This window comes from Phytophthora ramorum (assembly GCF_020800215.1).
Source record: "Phytophthora ramorum isolate Pr-102 chromosome Unknown Phyram_PR-102_s0004, whole genome shotgun sequence".
Classification (NCBI taxonomy): Eukaryota; Oomycota; class Peronosporomycetes; order Peronosporales; family Peronosporaceae; genus Phytophthora; species Phytophthora ramorum.
Genome location: NW_027150650.1, coordinates 3,666,185 through 3,690,132, shown reverse-complemented (window position 1 = coordinate 3,690,132; position 23,948 = coordinate 3,666,185). Strand labels below are relative to the sequence as shown.

General features: G+C 55.5%; 9 protein-coding genes across 9 annotated transcripts; 3 read left to right on the top strand and 6 right to left on the bottom strand.

Annotated features, from left to right (window-relative positions):
* Nucleotides 1-26: 26 nt before the first annotated feature.
* Nucleotides 27-1,499, bottom strand: KRP23_5582 (Protein prenyltransferase alpha subunit repeat-containing protein 1-B; the record flags this gene model as incomplete). Its single annotated transcript, XM_067890666.1, has 4 exons — nucleotides 27-831; nucleotides 904-1,008; nucleotides 1,074-1,349; nucleotides 1,432-1,499. The coding sequence occupies 4 exons, from the start codon at nucleotides 1,497-1,499 to the stop codon at nucleotides 27-29; spliced, it is 1,254 nt and encodes a 417-aa protein (XP_067747194.1).
* Nucleotides 1,500-7,199: 5,700 nt separating this feature from the next.
* Nucleotides 7,200-7,772, bottom strand: KRP23_5581 (uncharacterized protein; the record flags this gene model as incomplete). The annotated part of the gene is made up of 1 exon (XM_067890665.1): nucleotides 7,200-7,772. The coding sequence occupies one exon, from the start codon at nucleotides 7,770-7,772 to the stop codon at nucleotides 7,200-7,202; it is 573 nt and encodes a 190-aa protein (XP_067747193.1).
* A 1,715-nt stretch (nucleotides 7,773-9,487) lies between these two features.
* On the bottom strand, nucleotides 9,488-10,802 carry KRP23_5580 (uncharacterized protein; the record flags this gene model as incomplete). The annotated part of the gene is made up of 3 exons (XM_067890664.1): nucleotides 9,488-9,955; nucleotides 10,029-10,505; nucleotides 10,575-10,802. The coding sequence occupies 3 exons, from the start codon at nucleotides 10,800-10,802 to the stop codon at nucleotides 9,488-9,490; spliced, it is 1,173 nt and encodes a 390-aa protein (XP_067747192.1).
* An 832-nt stretch (nucleotides 10,803-11,634) lies between these two features.
* On the top strand, nucleotides 11,635-12,564 carry KRP23_5579 (Peptidyl-prolyl cis-trans isomerase D; the record flags this gene model as incomplete). Its single annotated transcript, XM_067890663.1, has 1 exon — nucleotides 11,635-12,564. One exon carries the CDS (start codon nucleotides 11,635-11,637, stop codon nucleotides 12,562-12,564), a length of 930 nt encoding a protein of 309 aa, XP_067747191.1.
* Nucleotides 12,565-12,856: 292 nt separating this feature from the next.
* On the bottom strand, nucleotides 12,857-13,483 carry KRP23_5578 (40S ribosomal protein S25; the record flags this gene model as incomplete). Its single annotated transcript, XM_067890661.1, has 2 exons — nucleotides 12,857-13,189; nucleotides 13,481-13,483. 2 exons carry the CDS (start codon nucleotides 13,481-13,483, stop codon nucleotides 12,857-12,859), a joined length of 336 nt encoding a protein of 111 aa, XP_067747190.1.
* Nucleotides 13,484-13,733: 250 nt separating this feature from the next.
* On the top strand, nucleotides 13,734-16,225 carry KRP23_5577 (putative pre-mRNA-splicing factor ATP-dependent RNA helicase DEAH9; the record flags this gene model as incomplete). Its single annotated transcript, XM_067890660.1, has 2 exons — nucleotides 13,734-14,279; nucleotides 14,360-16,225. 2 exons carry the CDS (start codon nucleotides 13,734-13,736, stop codon nucleotides 16,223-16,225), a joined length of 2,412 nt encoding a protein of 803 aa, XP_067747189.1.
* A 107-nt stretch (nucleotides 16,226-16,332) lies between these two features.
* Nucleotides 16,333-17,256, bottom strand: KRP23_5576 (uncharacterized protein; the record flags this gene model as incomplete). Its single annotated transcript, XM_067890659.1, has 1 exon — nucleotides 16,333-17,256. One exon carries the CDS (start codon nucleotides 17,254-17,256, stop codon nucleotides 16,333-16,335), a length of 924 nt encoding a protein of 307 aa, XP_067747188.1.
* Nucleotides 17,257-19,074: 1,818 nt separating this feature from the next.
* On the top strand, nucleotides 19,075-21,432 carry KRP23_5575 (cGMP-dependent protein kinase 1; the record flags this gene model as incomplete). Its single annotated transcript, XM_067890658.1, has 2 exons — nucleotides 19,075-21,101; nucleotides 21,174-21,432. 2 exons carry the CDS (start codon nucleotides 19,075-19,077, stop codon nucleotides 21,430-21,432), a joined length of 2,286 nt encoding a protein of 761 aa, XP_067747187.1.
* A 150-nt stretch (nucleotides 21,433-21,582) lies between these two features.
* On the bottom strand, nucleotides 21,583-22,962 carry KRP23_5574 (uncharacterized protein; the record flags this gene model as incomplete). Its single annotated transcript, XM_067890657.1, has 5 exons — nucleotides 21,583-22,053; nucleotides 22,133-22,178; nucleotides 22,253-22,515; nucleotides 22,584-22,655; nucleotides 22,747-22,962. The coding sequence occupies 5 exons, from the start codon at nucleotides 22,960-22,962 to the stop codon at nucleotides 21,583-21,585; spliced, it is 1,068 nt and encodes a 355-aa protein (XP_067747186.1).
* Between the last annotated feature and the right edge of the window lie 986 nt (nucleotides 22,963-23,948).

The window sequence follows — 23,948 nt, the reverse complement described above, 5'->3', positions numbered from 1 at the left end:
GTACGGCTAAGGTAACGAAGACGTTATCACATCCGTAGCCAGAGATCTTCAAGCACGCTGTCCTCCTGGACTAAATGTTTTTGCAAGCTAGACGACAGAGTGTTCAAGTCACTCACCAACACTTCGTCCCGAACTCCTTGTTGCAAGAATACACGAAGACGAGCAAGGCACCACGCAGCGTATCGCCGAGAAAATTGGTTTCCACACTTCCAAGCGGTATCAATTTCCAGCAAAAGTGCACGAAACACGGGAAGCCATTCCATGGTGGGCAACGCCTTCAACGTTTCTCCCCAACACGCATGAAGCGCTGGAGCTTCGATGGATTCTGACTTGACAATCGAGAGAGTTCCTGACACTTGCGAGACCAGTTCACGCACAGATCCTGAGGCGTTAGTGACTGTGCTCTGCAGCACTACGCCAAGCAAAAGCTTCACAACGTAGCGTCGATGGCACCAAAGCGCCTCATGAGTCGGATACGACGCCATGATATCCGACACCAACTTGTACTCCGCTAAAATCAGCTCCTGCGGCGCATTAACCGCCTCTCCAGGCTCGTGGTACCGCTTCAACAGCTCGTTCAACGTGTGCTGCCGATGGTTCCAGCCTGAGTGGTCCGTAACGTGAGTTCTGCACCACTGTTCCATCTGATCCAGCTCCTTCAGCGCCAGGTCCAGCGGACTTCTCGACACAATCCAATGACGAAAGCTCCACGCGTGGTAATTCCGTGGTTTCAGCTCCGCCAGGCGACTGCAAACTTCGATCTGCTGCTGATAAAAGCCCCGTAGATCGTCACCAGTGAGCGACTCGCACAGCCGAATCGCCAGCCAGCGTCTACAGCATCACTCTTCCAATCAGTATTTGCTCCAAAGAAAGCACCCATCCTTCTCGCGAAAAAGCTCTCACCGATACGCCCACGTGTCAATACTCTTGGGGTGCAGAGTAAACACCAAATTGGTGAACTGCACTTCGTCCCGAGCATCCAGCCATCCTCGCGCTACGAACGCCTTCCTACAGCAGCAAATACTCAACAAAACCTCCTGTATTTCTGCATCAGAGCTCTATCCAGCACCTACCGAGCATTCCAGGCCGTGTAGAAGTCGGCGCTGACGAGGAGAACAGCACGTGTGCAGTGCAGCAATTGGGATCGACGCTCGTTCACCTCTCCCCGTGTCATTTCGAGCGCTTCTCGCTGCAAAAGCGCGTTCAGCACGTGGAACTGCGTGCGCGCGGCTTGGAACAGCGGGGTGCCAGCTGCAAACGCCACGCCAAGCTTGTGGTCCTCCAGAAAGAAGGCGCTATCGGGCGTCAAGTCGTTCTGTTCGACGCCAAAAAGCAGTCCGACCTCGTCGCTGGTGCGAGTTCAGACGCGAGTTAGAGGGCAATGTGGTCTAAAGAGTGTGGGGGAGAGAGGAGCGTCTTGGGGACACGCACATGAGAGGGTCTTGCTGGAAGAGGCCCCAGAGCCGCGTGAGCAGCGCCTCGCCCGTCGCCATGTCCATGGTATCGATGAGTCTGACGCTGGGCTCGCTGCGATTGGCCGACAGAAATAGACTAGACTCTTTGGACGAAAGCTCTCCCATTTTGCGGGATAGCGGAGGGTACCTCGTCTGTGAGTGGTTCTGTGGCGTTGTCTAGCGGCACAGGTGCTGTCAGTGGCAGCGTGACGGTGTCCAGCGCGCTTGTGGTGGGCCCAAGCAAGAGTGACGAAGTGTCTGTTCGCACAGGCAATGCTGCTTCTGGCGCATCAAGTTTGCTGTCGGTCGTAGTGCGAGTGCATCGAGCGGCTCTGTAGTGGTGGCGAGCGGTGGTGTTGTCCCGCCGGATGCAAGTGGCGTGGTGGATCGACTGGCAGTTCTAGCGCTGGCGGCGGCTCTGTGTCCGTGTCGTCTCGCGAGGACGGCGTGGCGAGTTTGTCTAGCGGCGGTCGCCGCAGCGCTGTCGGTGGCACGGTGGGTAGTGTGTCCGGCGCTAGCACGAATAGTAGTGTGGGCGGTGGCTCTGTGAGCGTGCGCGGCGGGTCACTGGCCGCGTCTGCGGGCGTTGGGGGTGCGGTTGCCGTGTCCGGTGGCGCGAGATCGACGGGTGCTGTGGCTGGAGGAGATATTTCTCTACGGGCGTTGTAGCTGGAGGAGATATGTCTCTAGTCGGCGGCGCAAGCGGGGCTGGTGTTGGTGGCGGCGTGGACATTTCATCTGGTGCGGGTTTGCTGGGCGGCGGCGACGTCAGCGTAGGAAACAGTGGTTCTGCGAGCGGGGTCGCCTTGAGCGGATCTGCGACGATCGGAAGCGGCGCGTCGGTGGATGCGGCGTCGGGGTGATGACTTTGTCTTCCGGGTCTTCGGATACAGCCAGCAGCGGCGACGTGTCGATGAAGGCTGGCGCAGTGGCTACAGTGACGAGCGGTGCGGTGTCTGTGACTAGAGTCTCTGGTAGCGTATCGAGCGGCATTGTGTCGATCAGGAGCGGTGCTACGAGCGCTGATTCTGTGTCTGCGGCTCTGTCGGTAGTGTCAGGCGAGGCAACGGGCGGTGTGTCTGGTGCTGTGCGTGTGGCTAACGGGTTTCTCGTGAGCGTGCTGTTGGTGCTGTGAGCGTGGCAGTGCGGTTCCAGCAGTGTGGCGGGATCGGGCACAAGTGTTCTCGTGAGCGGCGGCGAATCGCTCACTGGGTCTTTCGGTTCTGTGGACGTGCGTGGTGGTTCTTCAACGTCGATCGGTTCTGCTGGCGGTGTTCGCGTGTCTGGCGGTTCGTCTGGCAATAGTGCAGGCGGTGACTCCGACAGCAGCAGTAGCAGTGTGGCTGGCAGCGGTTCTGGCGGCAGCCTTAGCCTGATGCAGCACGATAGCACGAATGTGGGCAACGATGTGGAGTTGCGTGGCGGTAGAGTGGACAGCTCGTCTGCGGCGTAGAATGTGAATATCGCCGGGTCTGCGCACTTGCAGGGTGCGGGAGGCGACGTGTCGATCGATGGCGGGTTGTCTGGGCGGATCGGTGTTCCTGACGAGGGCATATTTCGCCAACATTCAGAAAAAGGAGGAGAAGCTCAACACCTTAAGACGCAACTCAAGGGGGCGAAGAGGTATCACCACCAGGTCGTGCAACACTACTTTGCTTGGGACCGTGACGGTGGCGGAGACCATGGATGCGTCGCTGCTCACTTGCCATGCGGTTCTTTCTGGGCGACTGAGGTGACTCCACACATCGAGCAGAGCACAAGTACTTCCCATGAAAATGCTGCCATATTTCAGTATCACGGACCAGCTCGGGGTGATGGAGAACAATCAGCGGTTGTATCATGCACTCATCTGCTAGACGGCCGAGACACAGAAAGTGGGAATGAAGAGGATGATGGCCACCAAATTGAGTTTGTCGAAGGAAGAAAGCGGAAGGTCTACAGCTACGATACAAAACCCTCGTGCATCGTGGCAGCTATTGCAGAGAAGACGCTACAGAAGAGCTCGTGCATTATGGCAGCTACCGAGCGAACGGACTATATGTGGTTCTCTGTGTCAGCATGCGAGCTCAGGTGGTCCGAGACTTGAAACCTGCACTTGTGTCGCCAACGGGTCGTGTGCGACAGCGCGATTCATTCACGAGGAAGCTTCACGTGTACCGTCCAGTGTCGAGCAGTAGCGCCATTGCTGAACTTCGTTCCATCTGAAATGCTGGTTGGTGCTGGGCTCTGGGCTCTGGGTTGCTGGACGAGCTGGCCAAGCGCCAGAGCGTACGCTTCAACTCGGCCTCGGCCTCCTCCGTAGTGCCCCAGTCGCTGCTCAAGCTACTGACCGCCAGCTACATGCACGTGAGGGCGGACACGCGGGTGACGGCGTTGCTGGGCGACCGACGACGCCTCATGACGACGCAAACACAAGACTACTGCTGCTCTACTTCGTCCTACTACCTTCTACTGCAAGTGCCAAGTCCGCCTTGTGGCCACTGGGGTATGATGCTGACCCCGTAAAATATTCACTGACGTCTGGCAAATTGCATTGGATTGGAGGTTATGAGAAGCTGAATGGAATCACTCTTACGGGCGTGCTGTTGGTCTCCGCTAGCAGCTTCACAAACGTTTTCTTCTCGGTCTTGCTGGATTTCTTAGACGAGCCGCTCCGAAATGTCTGTGAAGAAAGACGGAGTATCGGCTGCAGCTCAGCTAGAAAGGCGAGCAGGTCTGCTGGGATATCTGTCCACCAGCAGTTGAGACGGAGCGAATGCAGAGCAGGAAAAGCGGTTGTGGTCCGCCTTGACTCTCTCGGGTCCTGGCTCAGCGTCGGCAGCTAGCGACGAAGCGCCAGCGTGTCGCCCACACAGTCCTCGCGCGCAGTAGCAATCGGCATCGAGCACAGAAGCCCATGTACGATCGGGAGCTGTGGTGCTCCTTATGTTGACTTGCACCAAGGAGTGCACTTGGCTCTCTTTCGGCACGAAAGTGCGTGGGTCTTGGAAGAAGTGGTCGCCACGCCCAGCAGCAGCAGCACGCTCCCGAGCTACTTGCATGAAGCTCTTGTAAACTGCTCAGCGGATACAGTGCAAAGGCCTTGCGGGGCGCCTTTTGCACGAGCTCGGAGCCCTCCTCGGAGGCGGCGAGCACCATCTTGATCTCGGCAACGTGCAGCAGAGCCGTGTTAAACTTGTGCAGGAGCAACTTGTCCCAGTGGAAACGTGGGCCCAGAGCGCCCGAGGTTTTGAAGTCGATTGCCACGTGGCCTGCAGCATTTTCCGCAAGTCGAATCATCGGCGGTGTTGCACTTTCTCGCTCGGGTTTGGCAGTGTGGGGTTTTGCTCATTCCAGAACTGGAGCCGAACCAAGCAAGCCAAGACCAAGACGACCATGGTGACCGAGATTTACAACCGCAAGGCGTTGGCGCAGATGAAGAACAAGCACTCGCTGCTGGAGGAGAAGCACGCGCTGCTGGAGGACGAGCACGCGGAGACGAAGAACAAGCACACGAAGCTCCAGGAGGAGCACGCCGAGCTTCTGAACGAGCGCAACGATCTGGAGGGCGACACGTGGCTTTGGATGATGCAGAACAACAAGCTACAGGCCCAGCACAAGGAACTCCAAGCCGAGCACTCTCGATGGAAGGCCGCATGCGCGTCGCTCGTGAAGGAGGTGGAGAGGAAGGTTCTGGAGGAAGAGTACCTGGCGTATCTGGCGCAGGAGTATGGCCAGACGCACTGGCCGGTGGCCAAGGTGGCCGAGCTGGAGGTCGAGCAGGAGCGCCAGCTCGCTGAGGCGCACCAGCTGGCCAAGGAGCGGGAGCAAGTGCTGATGGCCAAGGTTGCGGCGCTCGAGAGCGAGGTTGCGACGCTCAAGACGACGCTCAAGAGCGAGGTTGGGTCGCTCCAAAGCACCATCAAGCGCAAAGACGACGACTTCACGCGGTTCCGCCAGTCCAGCGACGAGACCACATACCTACTTACAAGCAGCTGACAGAAGCCATGGCCGAAGCCGTGCAGCACGAGGAGGCGATCCGGACGCTTCGCACGGCGCTGGAGAACGGCGTGAAGACGGCCCCGGCCACAAGGAACCTGATCAACCAGAGGCGGTTCACCAAGCCCGTGGAAGTGCCAGCGCAGCCACAGCAGCGCAAGACCCCAGTGAAGCTACAGGAGCAGAGGCTGCGCGAGAAGAGCAGCAGCTGCAGCAGACCCGTGACGACGAGCTCCAGGAGCTCGACAAAGGCGACGGCGACGGCGGCGGCGACGGCGGCGGCGACGGCTGCGACGTTGGAGGAGGCAGTGGCCGAGTCCGTGGAGATGCAAGCGCAGACGCTGCTGGATCGTTTGCGGAAGTTTGAGCTGGAGAAGAAACAGAAGATCAAGGCGCTGCAGGAACAGAGGCAGAGGCTGCGCGAGAAGAGCACCCGCTGTGGCAGTCCGTCGACGATGAGCACCAGGAGCGCGGCAAAGGCGACAGCGATGCCTGCGACGTTGCTGAAGGTGCCAGCGCAAACGCAGCATTGCCCGGTCCGGAAACAGGCGTTGAAGCAGCCGAACGAGACCAAGCGTGCTCCGGTAAAGGCGACGTCTACTTGGGCGCAGTACAAGAGCAAGAGGCTGGAGTCTTCGTCTGCTGCGACATCGTCCACGTCGTCATCGCCGGAGATTTCTCCGCGCTCGGCAGTGTAGTCGAAGAAAGCTGGACTTGGACTGCTGCGTGACGGGTGCGGCGGAGCAGATCAAGCTTGTCGACAAGTTGCTGGAATGGTTGGCGTGGAGAATTGGTACGGTGCGGGGCACTCATCTCTGCCTCGCATCGTGGCCGTTCCGCGCGACGCGGGACTCATTTCTCCCGGCGTTCCAAGCAACATGGCAGCAAGCGGCACCGCAAGCCCAGCTTGGCGAGCAGAGACCCATTGCTCTCTGTCGTGGCTGATCTCTCGTGGAAGGCTCCTAGACGTGGAGCGCTGAGGCTCGGTAGGCCTCACGTGACGTGCGCCAGCAGTCTCAGTTGATCGGGGCTCATTACCTCCGTTGAAGCTGCAGATGCTGGCGTGCTTCGCGTGGTGTGCTTTCGAAGTGGTCGACGGGGACTCATTACTCCCTGTTGACCACTTCGACCGTCCACCCGCCTGCTCTTCTACCTTGCTGCGGCGCTTGCGTCCGATGCTTCCTTCGTGGGATGTGCCTCGCCGAATGGACTTCTTCAATCGACAATCTCGACGCAGTCCACCCTGATGAGCAAACGATCCAGCTTGCTAGGACCCTCCTGAAGACAAGTTTGCAGTTTGCGATGAGCATGTGTAGATCATAGCGAGTAGTAACAGCGAGAAAATTCTCAAGCTAAGGTGAAACTTATGGCGCCAGAACGGCGTAGTTGAATCCCTCCTGCCGTGATGCCACAATACTAGTACTGTAGTAAATATATTGTTTTCACTCAGACCATGCTTTGTCGCCCACGGCTTGCCCTCATAGAATGTGGGCCAAGTGGGGGCCATCACCAAGTTAAAGTTGTGTGGTGCTCGTACACATCAAATTTGATTGAAGCGCCATCCTAAACTTAACGAGATTTTCGTTCAAGAATCTCTGCACTGTGGCGTCAAAACATACTTCATTCTCATAGCAAACGGCTACCGATACAATACCTGATCATGTACCTACTTCACCTCAATCAAGAATTGTCACCGCCGATGCTTGGTCAAAGCCCACGAAGGGCACAGTTCGCGGCTCCCGTTCCGATCACAAACCAACTTGCACCTTACTCAGACTTGCTCGTCGGCGCACTCTCCACTTGCTTTTGCTGGGAACTCGAGCTAGCCTCGCCCGATTCCTTGAGCTCCTTGCTCTTCTTCTCCTGGGCCTTGCCGAACGCCGTCTGGCTCCACAGTTTCTCGAACTCGTCCGACGAACACTGTGAGCACGTCGTGTGGTGTTCGCCCTCGTCTTTGGCGTTCTTGCGGTTCCAGATCGTCTTCATGCGCTTACCCAGCACTTCGCGCTCGTGTTCAGCCTTCAGACGACCCGTCGAGTCTTCGTAGCGGCGACGTGTGCTCATGACCTTGTGGCCGTTCTCGTCCACCACCGACGAGCTGCTGAACGAGTATGACGAGAATGCGCGCTGGTTGTCGGCCTCGGGCGCTTTGGATTCGGTCTCCTTCTGCCGCTCCGTCGTGGGAAGGTCCTTGAAAAACTCTTCGTCCGTGCTAACACCGGGCACGTTGCGCATGTTCATGGTCAGCTGCGGCAGCGTACTCGTGTCTATCATGGACAGCTCCAGCATCGACAAGGGGTGCCACATTGTCGGGCGAACGAGATCCCACGAGGAAATCATCTTGACTTGCCTTGATTGCTCTCGACTTAATCTCCACGAAGCCAATTTGAGAATGAATGGGCCCGAGCTGCTTGAAAACCATGCAGCAAAGAAGCTCCCAATCCCTGTCGCCCACCACGCGACAACTTTCTTCAAGTCTTCCGATTCCAACGGCAGCATCGGCCAACTGTCAAAAAAGGCAAGTTGAAGTGGTAATGCCACGTTCCTACTATTCCTTGTCCCAGTTTACGGGAAGGCTCTACCATAGGTAAACTCGTGGTATACTTTAATCAAGCCAGACGTATCATTTCGCTATTCCTCGAGAGCTTCTCGTCGCCGCGTCCCCTCGCCTTCCTCATGCTCTGGCAGCTTGGTTCTCTCGTTCTATGCCTCTTCCTATTGGTCCCCATTGTCCGAGGACTGTTTGCAGTGCATTTACTCGAGCGACGCGCGTCCTGCCAGCCTCAAAGCTTCGTCATGACCCGAGCATTCCACCGACCAGTATATGGCACATGTTTGCTGCTTCTGGGGCTTCGCGTGGTATTTTTCGCGTTGACTGCCATAAGTAACTTGGAGGAGATGAGTATTTTCTTGAGACTGGCAACTTTCGCTCTGTTGGACATGCCCAGTGTAGCCATGGCGGCATTATATGGATACCTTTTGCTGTTCGCAGTGCGTGTCGTGTTCCAACGTCGCTGGCCTGGAGCTTCGTCTAGCAGCAACAACGGAGTGTTGACTGTGGTGTTCGTGGCATTTTGTGTGTCACTTGTGATATTGGTGACACTTGTGGCAATCTGCCGAGCTGAAGGAGACAAGTGGGGGTTGGTGGTGCCGCAATGGATGATGTTTGGCTACTCAGCAATGATTTGGACCACGTTGGGACTGCTGATGCTCAAATATCAGGGGCAAGCAGTGCAGATTCTATGGAGATATCGACGTCGGCACCAATGGAGGGTTACTGAAAAATGGAGCAAAACCGCACGGTTGACGCTTCCGGTGTTGACTATCGCGTGTCTGAAGAATTTGGCAATGTGCAGCACTCTTCTGGCGGAGCTGCTGGTTGCTCATGGAGTTGTCTGTGCTGTGATCGCCTCGCAGAATAGTGAGAATGCGATAGATATAATGGAAGTTGTTGGTTCATGGCGACATGTGACGCTGCACTACTTTTCCTGGGAGGTTGCGAGTCTCGTGGTCGTGCTGCGTATGCTACACCAAACGCCAATTGCAGTGCATTGCTTAAGTGACGAATCAAGGGATCTCAAAAAGTCAGCGGTGCACAGGAGTGAGACGCCTTCTGCACCGACAATTGATGACGACGAAATCCATGTTGAGTTTCAAGTGCCAAATGTTCACGGGCTTATCGCCGATTATGTTGTTCCGTCCAACGCGTCGCCGATTGCTGCTGGCCGAAGACATATTATGGAGAATGAAACTCATGGAAGTGGAGCATCAGAGCATCGCTTCTGTAGCCTTCATGATATCGGCACACCTGTTGGAGCAGAGTACGTCAAGTGCCGCTGCTATCGTGAAAGAGGTGACGATCGGTTTTTAAGCAGTGCCAATGTCCCTTTACTCGCCGAGGAAAGCGATCCTGTCTGTGAGGGAAGACTTCCTAGTATCTCGATTGCAATCGATGAAGAGAATTTCGCTAAAGCCAGGAAGTAGTACTGTATTATCGTTAGTACATGTACTGTAGTATATTCTGTTGATCAAGAAATTTAGAACGCTTTGATTTCTTAAATGTCCAAGTCGTCGTCCAGATCATCATCATCCCAATCCGGGTCGTCTTCGTCGATAAAGAAGAGATTGTTTCCAGGAACAGGGTCAGCATTGGAACTTTTACCCCCAATCTCGCTTGTGCTAAGTTTGCCTGCGCCTTGGTGCATGTAAGGCAGTTGGACTTGGCTTTTAGCCCGTTGCTCAGCAGCACTAATGGACAAATTGAAGCTTACATCTTCTTGGCTCACAGGTAATGGAACCCGACTCGAGCCTTCATGCAGCGCTGGTCGCGTAGTCAAGGACGGCTTGACGTCAGGTTTGGGCATTCGCTTGAATTCAGATTTCGTCGAGGCTGCCGCTGTGCTGACATTAGATGCTGATGCTAGTGCTAGGTCGGCATGGCTGTCAACGTCAGCAGCAGCAACGAAGCGCATCGTGTCGCCCAGCACTTGGAAGAACTCCATGCTTTCGCTACTCCGACCGTTCTGAATCAAGAAGCAACAACAACGTTAATTAACGTTCTACATCGTCAAAAATTCGCACAACAGCTCGGATTACCTTCTTTTGCCGGATAAGCAGCACAAACCCGTGCATTCCCTGAGGGATCTCTCGTCTTCGTTCCTTCGATAGAAGTGGGTAGGAACGCAGTGACGGGCGTGTTTCCACCAGCACCAACGCCGATGCCTGAGCTGCCAGTGCTTGGGCGACTTCAAGAGACTCAGCCCCAGCGTTTAGACGTGCAATCACCGAACCAATGACAGCATGAGTGCGCAGCTGACGCAGAAACAGTAGCACCTGCTGAAGCGAAGTCTGCTGTAGAAGAGCATTCAGCGAGTCCAGCACCACGACCATCGGCCGTGCAGACGTCGCCTCCTTCAGATCAACTTTCGCTTCAACGCTCTCAATGTCTTGCAGTATCTTGCCAATCAAATGTGAAGCTGAAGTCGGCGACTGGAAGTTTGCAGCATCGGCAAAGTAGTCGACGTGCGTGAACTTGGTCGAGACTTCAACACATTGAGCCGTCAAAGGCGAGTCCTGCAAAAATCAATCCACAAAAATCAGCGAAAAGCAACAAAGCATCCAAGCAGCTTCTCCACACCGTACCAGCGTGATAAACAGCACGTTTGACGTCTTGGAGGACTGCAGCGTGAGCTTCAGCATGGCCGACAGGATGACACGCGACGCACCATGAGCCTGGCAGTTTTCTTGCACCAAAACGCACTCGGCTCGGCCCGAAGTTTGCCAAATTGAAGGAGACGCACGAGTTTTGTCGTCAGCCGCAGATTTCGCCACGTCCGACGTGACGCAGTGGTGCAGCAGGAATTCCTCCATCAGAGACCGTCAATGACCACCAAAAGCGCAAATATGCTACATGGTAGGTCCTCGTATGCCGTTCAACGGGATTTGGGCTGCGAAACGACGCGACAGATCCGTTCGCGTCTCGAGGCTCTCGGCATGGCATGCACAGCAAGGCTTTGCAGTGTTTTGCCAGTATTCTGGTGGGTTATTGAGACTCTGTGCGCTCACAATGCAATTGTCCAAGCTTCAAATGTCACGATGAGGTCTCTGTCGCTGACGACGCCCAACACAAGTGATCCACCGACTCGGCATCTTGTGGAAGGGCTACAGTGCGATTTGGTTCTATACAACGAGTTCCTTGAATCTGACGAGGGCCGAGACACTTTCATCATGGCGACAATGTGCGAGTCGCGCATTGTGTACCTCAAGAACGCTCGAGCTGGAAGGTATGGGCCTGTACCTCAGGCAGATCTGCTCTCCACCATGTGCTCGGAGGAGTGTCTACGCAGCGACAATTTGCACAGGAAAGCCATGTCAGTATCTCGCTGTACGTGCGCCGAGGTGTCCGCCGAGACATTCGTGAGGCACGATTTCTGCCTGGAAAACTCGGCCCGACTGCTGTGTACCCACCTGAGCGAATGTGGACACTGGGGCTGCCAGCTCGAAGACTTCAACTGCCTGCGCTACGAATGGGACCGCCTGTATCCATGTAATACTCCACGAGCGTCGCTAAGTGTCCTCGTTGTGGTCCTAGCGGTCGCAGCGTTTTGGTTAGCGTAACCAGCAGGTCTCGTGTCCGTGCATGGCTTCATAAAAGTTACGTTGTAACCCTGGTTACTGTCCATTATTGGTCGTGGAGATGACGATGGATCGCGACGCTGGGAGAGTGCGTTGGTCGCTCTATAGAGACGCCACGTGCTCGGAGACAGCGTGTTTGTTGGGTGGAAGCCTCCCTTTAAACCTGGTGCAACCTCCGCGGTCTCAAAGCGCCCTTAACGCAAAATCGACGTCCTGTCCACTGGATCCGACTGGGATTCAACTGATTCCGGAGCTCCAGCAGCGCGTCTGGGACTTGTTGGAGCGGAAACGGAACGACAAAGGGAAGAGCGGCCACGACTCCACGAACATGAGCGACAACGCGGTCCCAATCGCAGTGGACGCCCTCAGTTTAGGCTCCAGAGCTGCTGAGTGGGGGCTGCAGGACGGCAGCACGATGCTGTATTGCAAACTGCAACTGGATGGTGAAGAAGCTGAAGCGCCGTCTAGTGGACAAGCGCCTGACTGGTTCACGTGGAAGTTGGCGCGTGCTGGCGAATACCGAGCGCGTGGTAACGAAGCCTTTAAGCACGAGAGCTACAGCGCTGCTGTGCGCCTCTACAAACGCGCTCTGGCGTGGCTCGAGGCGCCCGCCCCTCGCTCGGATGAAACGCTGGACACGAAGATTGCGTACTCTACGGACGAACTGCAAATCGTGAACCCTGTGGCTGTTGCCTGCTACGCCAACATGGCTACGTGCTACTCGAAGCTGGACGGCGATGGGGATGTGGACCGCTGTGTCGCCGCTGCTACAAGTGCACTGGAGCTGGATGACTCACACGTCAAGGCGCGCTATCGCCGCAGCCAGGCGTACGTGGCATCCAAAGAGTTTGACAATGCACTGGCCGATCTGATCGTGCTGCGCGGGGTGGACCCGGACAACAAACTGTTTCGATCAGCGCTGAGTCGCGCCCAGACAGCCAAAACACAACTTCGCAAGAAACAGCAGACCATGTTCGCCAACCTCTTCGACAGATAGATCACAACTGCTAGCAAAAAGGCTCGGAAGAGAGAGGAAAGCGGTAATTTAAACAGGGAGGGACGTGTTCCATTTTCGCTCTTTTGCTGCGGGGTTACCACGACGACCGAGGCGGCAGTGGAGGCACGTCCTCACTCTAGGCGCGGTGTTTTGCCACAGACACACGTGCCTGCTCCTTTCGCCCGCCTGTCTTCATCCTCGAGCAGTAATAAACCAACCCGCAACGGCATCATCGTCCAAAACGAGGCGATCGGAGCGAAAGTGGCAGACAGCATCGAACTTTAGCAGCTTCTTACTCCTCGGCGGCCACAGCGCGAGTGTAGATGAGCTGTGTGTGGTGGGCCAGCACCTTCGAGATGGTTCCGTTGTCCTCCAGCTCGTGGATCGAGGCGCGGGCGAGCGCGGCGTTCACCTTGAGGCGCTCCACGATGGCCGAAGCCGTGATCAGCTTCATCTTGGGGACCTCCACCAGCAGACGCTCGTACGTCTCCTGGTCGTACAGCACCTTGTTGGCGACTTTCTCGCGAACCTTGCCCTTGGACCATTTCTTCTTGCCCTTGCCCTTGCCACCGGCCATGGCGGCGGCCATCTTCTGCTCCTTGGTCTTCTGCTGAGTCTTAGGCGGCTGCACGGAGCGTCATCACAAGAGGCGGACAGCGTTAGAACCATTGCTAGCTGTAGAGACCTGACATGTTGCCGCCCGTGGTTGGACATTTGCTGGAGCTGCTGCTGCTGCTGTATATGGCCTGCGGTTCCTGTCACTAATGTATCTCCTTCTTGCTGGCTGCTCGTCGCTCTGTTCCCATTGCTCGGTCAAAATTGCCGCCAATAGCAGCAGCAGCAGCTCCTCCGTCGTCTTCTGCTGGTGGTGCAGTCATTTGGAGCCTTTTAAGGGCGGACAGGATGTCATGCTTACCATGGTGACTTGGTGCTTGCTACAACGCTCCCTGTTTAATTAGCTAGTGCAGCCGTAATGGGGATTTCGGCACCCAAGGACCTCGACCAGCCATCCGATGGCTCTTGGCGGTCCCGGTGGCGAAGAAAAAATTGACCGGTTAATTCAAGTTGAACCGGTTCACGAACCGTCACTCATCCGCAACAGTAACGGTATCATTTAGTCACTCAAGTGAATTAGTGACTGTCTCACACACGTCGAAGCTGCTACGATCATGGCGGCGTTCTGGCGGCCTGGCGCCACACTCCCTGGCGTCGAGGCCGAAGCGGCTCGAGACCTCCCCCGGGATGCGGAGTTGCCGGCCGTGCAGTTTAATCCGCTGCACGGGCTCCCACTGCGCTCTCAGAGGGCTCAGCTGCGAATATCCAAACACCGCGAGGAGCTGCTCTACGCGGTCGAGACACACGCCACGACGATCCTCGTGGGCGCCACGGGCTCTGGCAAGACAACACAGGTGCCGCAGTACCTGATGGAGGCAGGGTGGGTCACATCACGCCCGAGACGAGGACAACAAACAACAGAAGCGCCAAGAAACAGGATCATCGTGTGCACACAGCCGCGGCGAGTAGCTGCCGTGACGATCGCAGAGCGCGTGGCCCAGGAAATGGGCTGCCGACTGGGGGAGGAGGTGGGATATGCTGTCAGGTTCGAAGACAAGTGGGATCCGGAGCGCACCAAGATCAAGTTCGTGACGGACGGACTGCTGCTGAGAGAGACGATGAGAGACCCTCTGCTGTCTCGATACTCGGTCGTAATGCTGGTGAGGATATTGCTGCACAGGGTGAAGTGGTGGTTAGGAGGGAGTTGCTGATTGTGGTTGATGCTGTTGTTACTGGATAGGATGAGGCTCATGAGCGCAATTTGGAGACGGATCTGCTGCTGGGGCTCATCAAGAAGATTCAACGAAAGCGGCCCGATCTGCGAGTGATAATTGCGTCGGCTACGTTGCAAGTCGACACTTTCGTTAAGTTTTTCCGCTCGAGGAAGAAGGAGAATCAACAGGATGAGGGGTTAATGTCTTCAATGCCAGCATTGAAGGATGTTGTCGCGGTGTCGGTGGAAGGACGACAGTTTCCGGTGGATATCGAGTACCTCCAGGAGCCGTGTGGCGACTATCTGCAGAAAGCTATCGATACGGTGCTGGCGATTGATGAACATGAAGGTGAGGGAGACGTGCTGGTGTTCCTGCCTGGACAAGAAGAGATCGACTTTGTCGTTAGAACGCTGAACGACAGAGCACCAACACATATTCTCCCGGTGCCTCTGTACGGAACACTACCACTTCACATGCAACAGAACGCATTTTTACCTGCCCCTCGAGGAGTTCGTCGCAAGGTGATTGTCGCCACTACCATCGCTGAAACTTCCGTGACTATTGAAGGCGTAGTGTTTGTGGTCGACGGGTGCTTCACCAAGCTCACCTTCTTCAACCCGCTGACAGGAGTGGAGGCGTTACTCACTGCACCCGTGTCAAAGGCTTCAGCGAAGCAAAGAGCAGGCCGTGCGGGTCGTTCACGGCCTGGAAAGTGTTTCCGCCTTTGCACACAAGATCATTTCCGGACACAGCTCGCAAAGGAGACAATCCCACAGATGCAACGTACGAATTTGGCAACAGTGGCGCTGTATCTATTGAGTATGGGCATCCAGGACTTGGCACACTTTGATTTCGTGTCACCTCCATCTCCAGAGGCGCTGATTCGTGCTTTGGAGCTACTCTTTTCGTTGGGTGCTATTGGCACGGACTGCCGCCTCATAGATCCGCTGGGCTCACAGATGGCCGAGTTTCCTGTGGCGCCAGCGCTGGCAAAAGTTTTGCTCTCTTCATTTCACTTTAAGTGCACGCGTGAGATGCTCAGCATTGCTAGTGTGTTATCTGTTGGGGATGTTTTTCTGGGTTCGCGCGGTTCCCGAGAGCGACAGGAAAAAGTCGCCGAGGCCATGGAGCATTTTGCACACCCTGACGGCGACCACATGATGTACTTGTCCATCTACGATGAATTCGTAGAGAATAACAGGAGCCGATCATGGTGCGATGACTACCTGTTGAGCCATCGGGCGCTTTTACGCGCTTCAGAAATCCGTCGGCATCTCAAGCGGTATGTGACCCGCTTCAAGACTTTGGGGAACAGAAATGTCGATGACGAGGATGGCTACGTGAGACTCGGCAGTAGCAGCGACAACGAAGATGACAAGGCTCGTAGCGCGACTATGCGCAAGTGCCTGGTGAGCGGCTACTTTGCGAACGCCGCCAAGCTGCATGCAGACGGTGTCTACCGTACGTTGCGGGACCAGCGACCCGTGCAACTGCACCCAACCTCCGTGTACTATCACATGGGCACGCTCCCCGACTGGATCATGTTCCACCAGAGCGTGCTCACCACGGAGGAGTTTGTGCGCGATGTGTCGAGGATCGACCCTCGTTGGCTTGTGGACCTCGCACCAGATTTCTACCGCGCGAAGGAGGTCAGCGGTGCAATATCAGGCAGTTCCGGTGCACTTGGCTTGCCGTCCACATCGTCAACGATGCCCAAGAGCAAGAAACAAAAGACGAATCTGTCAGAAGCCGACACGCCGCCTCGACGAGCAGCTACCGGCGGTGATGGTCGCATCCTGTTTCGGAAACCGACGCGCTCCGCGCAGGACACGAAATCTAAACTGCCCGTGCACATCGGCAAGAGCAAGGGTGGGTTGCGGTCGCAGTTCTAGTTGTCCACCATGGATGCCATCAATGAAATATGGAGAACACGCGATTTCTTCCCGTCACGAAAACGTTCATTACTATCGATACAGCTACTGTGAGTTGTACAGGCTCGCTACTGATGCGCCCGCTCTCCGAATTGGCTGTCGGAACCTGCGCGCAGTCGTCGAACTTCCAGTACTCGCATCTTCCTCTGTCGTCGCTCAATGGACTCTCGTTGGCGGTCAAACACTGGCACGCTGTAATCCTGCAGCGACACGTACGACGAGCCTCGCTGCGAAATCTCGCTGGGAGCGACGCTCAGGAACTCGTCCAGCACCTCGCTGGTCTTGGTGGCCGGGTGGCGAATAGCTAGTCGCAGGATCTCTTGGAACCGCTTCTTGCGCTGCTCCACCAGCCGCACGTCGTGGCGCTTAAGGTAACTCCAGACGCCTGCGCTGGGCAAGGCCGGCAACGTGACTGTTCTGTAGTTGGTATTGGACACTGGTGGGGCCTTGGTGAGCACCGCGGCACTGTGAGGGCTCAGTGGGATGTGGTTCTCCGGGCCGTCGGGGGACGTCGCTATGCACGCTTCCAATTGGACGCGGGACGCCTGATACTCGGCCAGCAGGCGACTCAGTTCGCTGTGGAGGTGCTTGAAGGCGCGGAAGCGGCGCCGGATCGTGTACGTGGAGAGAAGCCCGTCAGGGCCTTTGATGTCCACGTGGTACATGACGACGCCCTGGTTGTTGATCGAGTGGTTGTTCACCTCAACGGTCACGCCCTGGTACGGGTCCATGAGGCCCGTGGGTGTGAGTAGCTGGCTGTGCGACGCGTCATGGTCCGCATCGACGCTCCAGAAGTTGAGCACGTCGAAGCCGCTGGCCTCGCTCGTGTAGCTGTCGCGGATGCCGAACGGGTCATTGAAGCCGGTATACGGCTTGTCCAGCGCTGCGAGGCTGCTGCGGTTGGCGCTGGGCGGCAGCTGGAACGACTCGTCGAAGTGCTCGGGCAGCGCCGACTCGCTAAAGCGAAGGCTGTGGGGGGCTACGACGCGCATGAGGTCTGAGTCTGATTCGGCACTCACTTCAGGGTGAGACTTGTTCTGTAGGGCGCAAAATGCGGAATGAGGAGGGTTTCAAACTGGCGGCTGGTATGAAATACGCGGTCGAAGCTGCTCGCAAATCGACAGGTGAGTGTCGGAAAACAAGTTGCTCCAGTTAGCAACGCTGCAGCGACGACGTACCGAGTAGTTGTCGCGTTAGGCAACTGGGAGACAACCCTCACTTAGGGCAATGATAACGATATTAGACGACTGCGAAGCGAGTCGAAGGTCGAGGCCGTTCGTTTGGAGAATGATCAACTGGAGAATGATCAACTCTGGGTTGCTGGTTATTTTGCTGGGGCATCGCAATGCGGTTTCTCTTCTCCGAAACGACGGCGCGCGTTGGAGGAATTAATCTATTCAAGTAGATCGAAGCCATTTCTTTAAACGGAAGTAGATTCCAGTGACTACTTCAGCAAAACCAGGGCGAAGTCAAGCATTCCGAATCCATCATGCAGCACTGGCCCTGTAGCGCTAGGATCAAGAGGCAGCCCGGTAGCTTGATTAGAAACATGCCTCTCATCCATGCTGCATCGCGCGCCTCATTTCTGCCACGGCAACCTGCTACAGTAGCTGCCGGGATGCAGCCCGGAGATTAAAGGTAAAAGGAAAGCATCAGCTTGGTAACCCAGCAAGCATGCTCATAACGACGCGCTCCAGGAACTGGGGCTCTGCGTACTCGGGCAACGGTGCTGCAGTACCACTTTTTATTGTGCCACCGGCCAGATCGCCGCCACCTACGATCCTGAGACTGCCTTGGCCGCCCACGCAGGGTGCATGCAGCACCTCGAGTATTGCCAAGCTTTGCCAAGCTATAGGTGGCGTTAGGTAGAGCTAAATGACATTAATGTGCCTCACTTTCAATTGTATTGCCAAACCTTGTCACACCAAGCTTGCTACGGCAAGCTAAGTAGACCAGTCTACTCTCTGTAATATACTTACGTTTTGAAAATGGTCTCGATCTACTTGAATAGATTAATTCCTCCAACGCGTTGCCATCGAGCTGTGTGGCTTGCAAGTGCCGACTCTCTCCCGCCCGCTACTAGCGGGTAGTAGGGGAAACCAGGACGTCAACTCGAGTTACAAGCTACCAAGCACTGACTCGACCAACGTCGCAAAATTTCGGGCGTGTTGCGCAGTTAAACTAGCTCTGCACTTTAAAAAGCGCCTCCAGGACAGCAGTCGATCCAGCAGAGTCGATCCATCGAATGTTGGGTTCGACGCGAACGAAATGCGCTGAAGCCGCTGCTCGTCGTCGTCCCTGTGGCAGAAGCAGTAAGCATTAGCGGAGCCCGTGGTGACTTACCGAACTTCCTGCGCCGCCCTTTCATGATCACGTGGCAACGTGTAGCCGGTCCAACATGTAGTCATTCTCCGAATGGCGTTGCTGCGGCTGCATGGCTCAAGCCGCATCAAGCGCATATGAAGCATGCAATGAGCCAATGGACTTCCTGTGAGAAGAGAAGTGCTGGTCGCCTCAATCTTTAGTTAGCGCGACTATTTTTGCTTTTAGCCGAGGCGTCTGAGCCTGGCCTGGTGGCGGAGGAAAAAATAGCCTCTTTGGTCGGCGCTGGCGTGGACGACCAAGCCCTGCACGCATTTCTACTGGCGAAGGCAGCAATTCTTGTCACAGCTGGCTCAGCGTTGCCGCCCGTGCATGCAAGTCGGCGCGGGTCGGACGTCTACCTGCAGCTAACACTCTCGACTCCTACCTGTCAGGGGATGCCCCACGCCTAACGAACTTCTTTTCGACTGCCAGTTGCGACCTTTTCGATGGGCGGCGGCGTGTCCAAGCACGAGTATGAACGCATTCGCAAGGAGCTGATGCTCAAGGACCAAGTCATTCGCGCCTTGCAGGAACGACTGGCCAATGGCGGCTACATTGGTCCGATGCACGCATCGCCTGGTGGCGACTCGGATGAGAAGGTAACGCCTGAAAGAGCTGCAGCGGCAACGATGGTGGCAAAGGTGAGGGGCAAGGAGAAAGACAAAGAGTCCCGCGTGTCGAACGCCGAACATACGCTTCAAAAGGGAGGCAGCTTCAGCTCGCGGTTCACGTTACTTGACGAGGCAAAGGAGTTGCTACGAGATAGCATCGATCACTCTGACAGCGACGCAAAAAGTCGATACAACTCGACGGATGAAAATGGCGGACCCGATAGCAGCGGGCATACCGCTGGGTCAAAAGGCAAATTGCGCCGTGTCGAGGTTAGTGCTGAAGTCATGCCAAGTCGGAAGATCATGTCGACAAAGGAGCGCGTAGTATACCCGAAAGGAGATAGCTCCAGAGAGCTTCTGCTCAAAGTGCTACAATCGAACGTGCTGTTCAAAGGCCAGTCGTACGGCGAGCTTCGAGATTGCTTGGACGCCTTCTTCCCGATGCGCGTTGAACCCGGTCACTTCGTGATCAAGCAAGGAGCGCAAGGAGACAACTTTTACGCAGTGGAAAGTGGGCAGCTCGAAATTCTAGTGTCAATGGGCGAAGCACCACCGATCCGCTACGGCTACCTGGGTCCTGGCTTGGGTTTTGGCGAACTGGCATTGCTCTACAACATGCCACGCGCTGCCACAATCCGTGCAGTGACTGAAGTCGAGCTCTGGGCTCTGGAGCGTAACACTTTCAGGGAGATCCTAGCTTCGCACAAGCTTAATCGTCTTCACCGGACACTTGAGGTTTTGGAGAAGGTTGCGATACTCAGCAAACTTACCTCATCCGAAAAGCAGCAGGTTGCAGCAGCAATGGACTGGGAGGAGTTTGAAGGGAAAGCTGCAATTGTGCGGCAGGGAGAGGTTGGTGAGAAGTTTTACATCATCACCAAGGGCGAGATTGTCGTCACTCAACTGGACGCCAACACGAGCGAGGAAAACATTATCCGAAGACTGAAGGCTGGCGATCATTTTGGTGAGATGGCTCTTTTTAAGGATGAGATGAGGTCTGCAACCTGCACGGCAGTCACAAGAGTGCAGTGTGTCACTCTTGTACGTGAGCACTTCATTGCAATGCTCGGCACACTCCAGGAGCTTATGGACCGAGAACCAGCCCAACTAGAGGCGAAACACCTCGCGCACCGGCGAGCATCAGCCGAGGAACTAGTGGACCCCGCGGACTACAAGTACTACATGGAAATCCCTCGCGAAGAGCTTGAAGTTCTTCAGACATTGGGCCGCGGTGCTTTTGGGCGTGTCCGCCTAGTGCGTCATGCTGCTTCAAACCGCGCATACGCACTAAAATGCCTGATCAAGTCGCATATTGTGGAGAACAACCTGAAGGAGCACGTGTTGAACGAAAAACGAGTTATGCTTGCTCTAGACCACCCGTTCATTCTCAAGCTTTACACAACCTTCAAAGATCGAACGCACTTATACTTCCTGGTAGAGCTTGCACTGGGAGGCGAGCTGTTCACGTATTTGCGTCGAAGAGACCATTTCGAGGAACCCATTGCACGATTCTACATTGCCAGTGTCGTGCTAGTTTTCCAGCACATGCACTCAAAGAGCATTGTGTATCGTGATCTGAAGCCGGAGAACATTCTGCTGGACAACGAAGGATTCATGAAGCTGGCAGACTTTGGACTAGCTAAGCTTGTGACGGACCGCACGTGGACTCTTTGTGGCACACCAGACTACCTCGCACCTGAGATCATCTTGAACAAGGGTCACGATAAGGCCGTAGATTACTGGGCTTTGGGCATTCTTATCTTCGAGCTTATGACGGGGTCGGCCCCATTCTACGCTCAGGATCCTATGCAGATTTACGCTCTCATTATTCAGGGCAACATTAAATTCCCGGCCTACATGGGGTAAGTTGACCGTGTCTTCATCTCTGTGACCTCGAGCTCACTTCTATCCTCTGATTATTTTGCGAAACGCAGCCGAGCAAGTGTGGACCTCGTACAGAAGCTGCTGTGTCAGAATCCAGCGCGACGGCTAGGAAACATGAAGCACGGGATCAAGGACATTATCAATCATCGCTGGTTTTCGAGCTTTCAGTGGGAAAGTCTGCGAAACAAAAGTATGAGGCCTCCTATCGTGCCCCAAGTCCGCGACGACTTTGATACATCTAACTTTGAGGACTTTCGCCACGAGGTCGAGGATCCCGGAAACGAATGCGATTGGGACCCGGACTTCTAGGCGCCCGAGATATAGCAATAATGCCACGCATATTTAGCCACCCAAGAGAGTTGATTGTCGTGCATATATACTGGTAGTGCTCAGCTGAAACAAATTCACATATATTATTTGGTCGGTTGCTTTGACAATAATGCATGCATTTCATGGGGACTAGAAAATGTCTGGCAACTTGCCGACAGCTAGCTTACGATACTTATCGATGAGCTGCGCAGTCGTTTGGTCCGGTGGTAGAAACTGACCAGGCTTGAGCTCACGAGGTGGGTTGTACACGAAGTTGATGAACCCCCTCTCCAGCTCTACCTTGCGCTTTCTCTTCTCGGCTTCTTGTCGTCTGAGTTCGTCGTCGACCGCTTCATCCAAAGGAAAAGCTTCACATGGAGTAAGGGACCTTTCAGTTGACCCTGCTTTCCAGCGCTGCAATGCTTTGCTCGAGTTCTTGCTAGCTGCTGAAGAGGATAGAGATGAATTTACTGGGGCCAGCAGCTGTGCCAGCTCCATGACGCTCATTCCTGTTCTTACAGGGGTCGAGGAGGCCCTGCGTGAAGTTTTGCCGCCTGGATTTCTTGGACTATTGGCGCCGCTGATGGTGTTGCTCAGGTGGTCGAACATCCTTGCTGCAGACTGGGGTGTTTGGCATGAAGACGATCGACATGATGCAAGTAAGCTCGTTGCATCTTCTGCTAAAAAGTATGAGACGTACACTAGGACGGTGACCGAACGTCACGCTCTGCGATGTCAGGTGCGTGCTGAAGCAAAACGAGCTCGTGAGTTCTGAACGCTTGAGTGGCGAACGTATGTATGACTAGAGGGAGCGACTCACCCGTACTGGTCGTGACCTGGCGGGAACAAGTGTCGAGTGCTTGATTTGCCGTCCGAAGCACTCTTGGTCGCAACGCTGCTCTTACAGCTGCGCTCTGCAGGAAATTGTCGAAGGTCGCTCGGGTCGACGCTAACCACTTTCGGGGCTGTGAACTGCTCTACCGCTGGCAGGTACGAGGTGGCAGGTGGTAACGTGGAGAACTCGGGTCGCGCACGTACATCGATACGCGAGCTGGCGAGCAAGTCGGCGGATTGGTTGATGAACTACAGATCCATAGCAAAAGATGTGAGATACACTTCAACAAGATGCAGGCTTCACGGTGAACCCTTACGCTCGAATGGTTGCGAGGATTCTGCTCGACGCGCGCGCCGTCCTGCATTGAGACTGAGTAGAAGCGAGGGTTCTACATTGATACAACGACTGATGTTAGTCTACGCAACACCCCCAATTTTTACGTCACTCTTGAGTTATCCATCGTGGGGCCAGCGATTCACCTTGTTGAAGTTGAGCTGCTGGTAGTTGTCGGCCAGTTGGCGCTCCAAGCAGAACGGGTTGGTCTCCATCTCGACGCGAGGCTCCCGAGTGCGCTTCTTGGTGAGGTTCGTGGCGATCGGGTCAGCCTGGTTACGGTGGAACTTGAGCAGCTCGTACTGCATCTCGCGCTCGCGCCGGCGCTCAGCGGCAGACCGCGGCGATCGCTGGAACGTCATGGCAATGTGTAAAAGGGTGCCAAAAAGTGCCACGCGGGCGCCAACTGGACGGATCACGTTGTCTGGATCAAGGTGGCGGAGGTTGCGGTGCCAAGGAGGCTGGTGGTCTCTGAGGGGAAGTCGGAGGTGCGGTGGCGCTGATCTTTATAACTATTTATACTGACGGTATTCCTGGCTTGTCTGGTGAAAAATGCCATCGCCGTCGAAGCAGCGCTAAGCTTTGCGACACCAGAAGAAGTCGGAGCTCGCAACCGAAAGAGAACGCAGCGTTTCGCCGGTGCTGGTCTGAGAGCGCTCGAGCAAAAATCTACGGCTTGGATCTTGCAGCCGGCAGCAAGAGTCCCGTTTCCGCTTGCTTGAGGAGGCTCGTTTCGAGCTCATGGCGCAGCAGCAATGCTGCAACGAGTGACTCGACTACTTCAACTGATCATCACTCCGACAGAGGACACTTTTTTGGACGCTTTTGAAACGCTATTTGCATGTTTTTAGCACGGCCGAAGATAGCCATATGATAAAGACGCTTGCTTGATGAAAGCCATGAGCAAAGCCCGGCAAAGCAGGTCATGCAATTGCCGTCGACGCCATTGCTCCAGCAGTCATATAGAGCGGCGGTGTGTGTGTGTGGGGGGGGGGGGGGGACTGCGAGTCTCGCAGCGAGGAGGTCCTCTGCTCTCTCGCGCGTTCTACTTTTCACAAGCTCTAAAACCGAAGCTCCGGCCGAGGCAGCTCGGCCTTTCCAATGCCGATACAAAGCTCAACTCCGCCGGCGCTCGGATTGTACAGCTTCAAGCGCGAATAGCAGCAGCAGGTCGGGCGCCTAGTCACGAATTTGCCAGCAGGCTGTGCCATCAACGAGAGGACCAGCTGCGTGGCGGCAAAAGCATCCAAGTTGACCCGGCACATGTTGTCTTGGGTCGCCGACATATTAAGTCTCAAAGCGTAGAAAGTCAATAATAGTGTAGGCTCAACAAATTCGTAACATATCC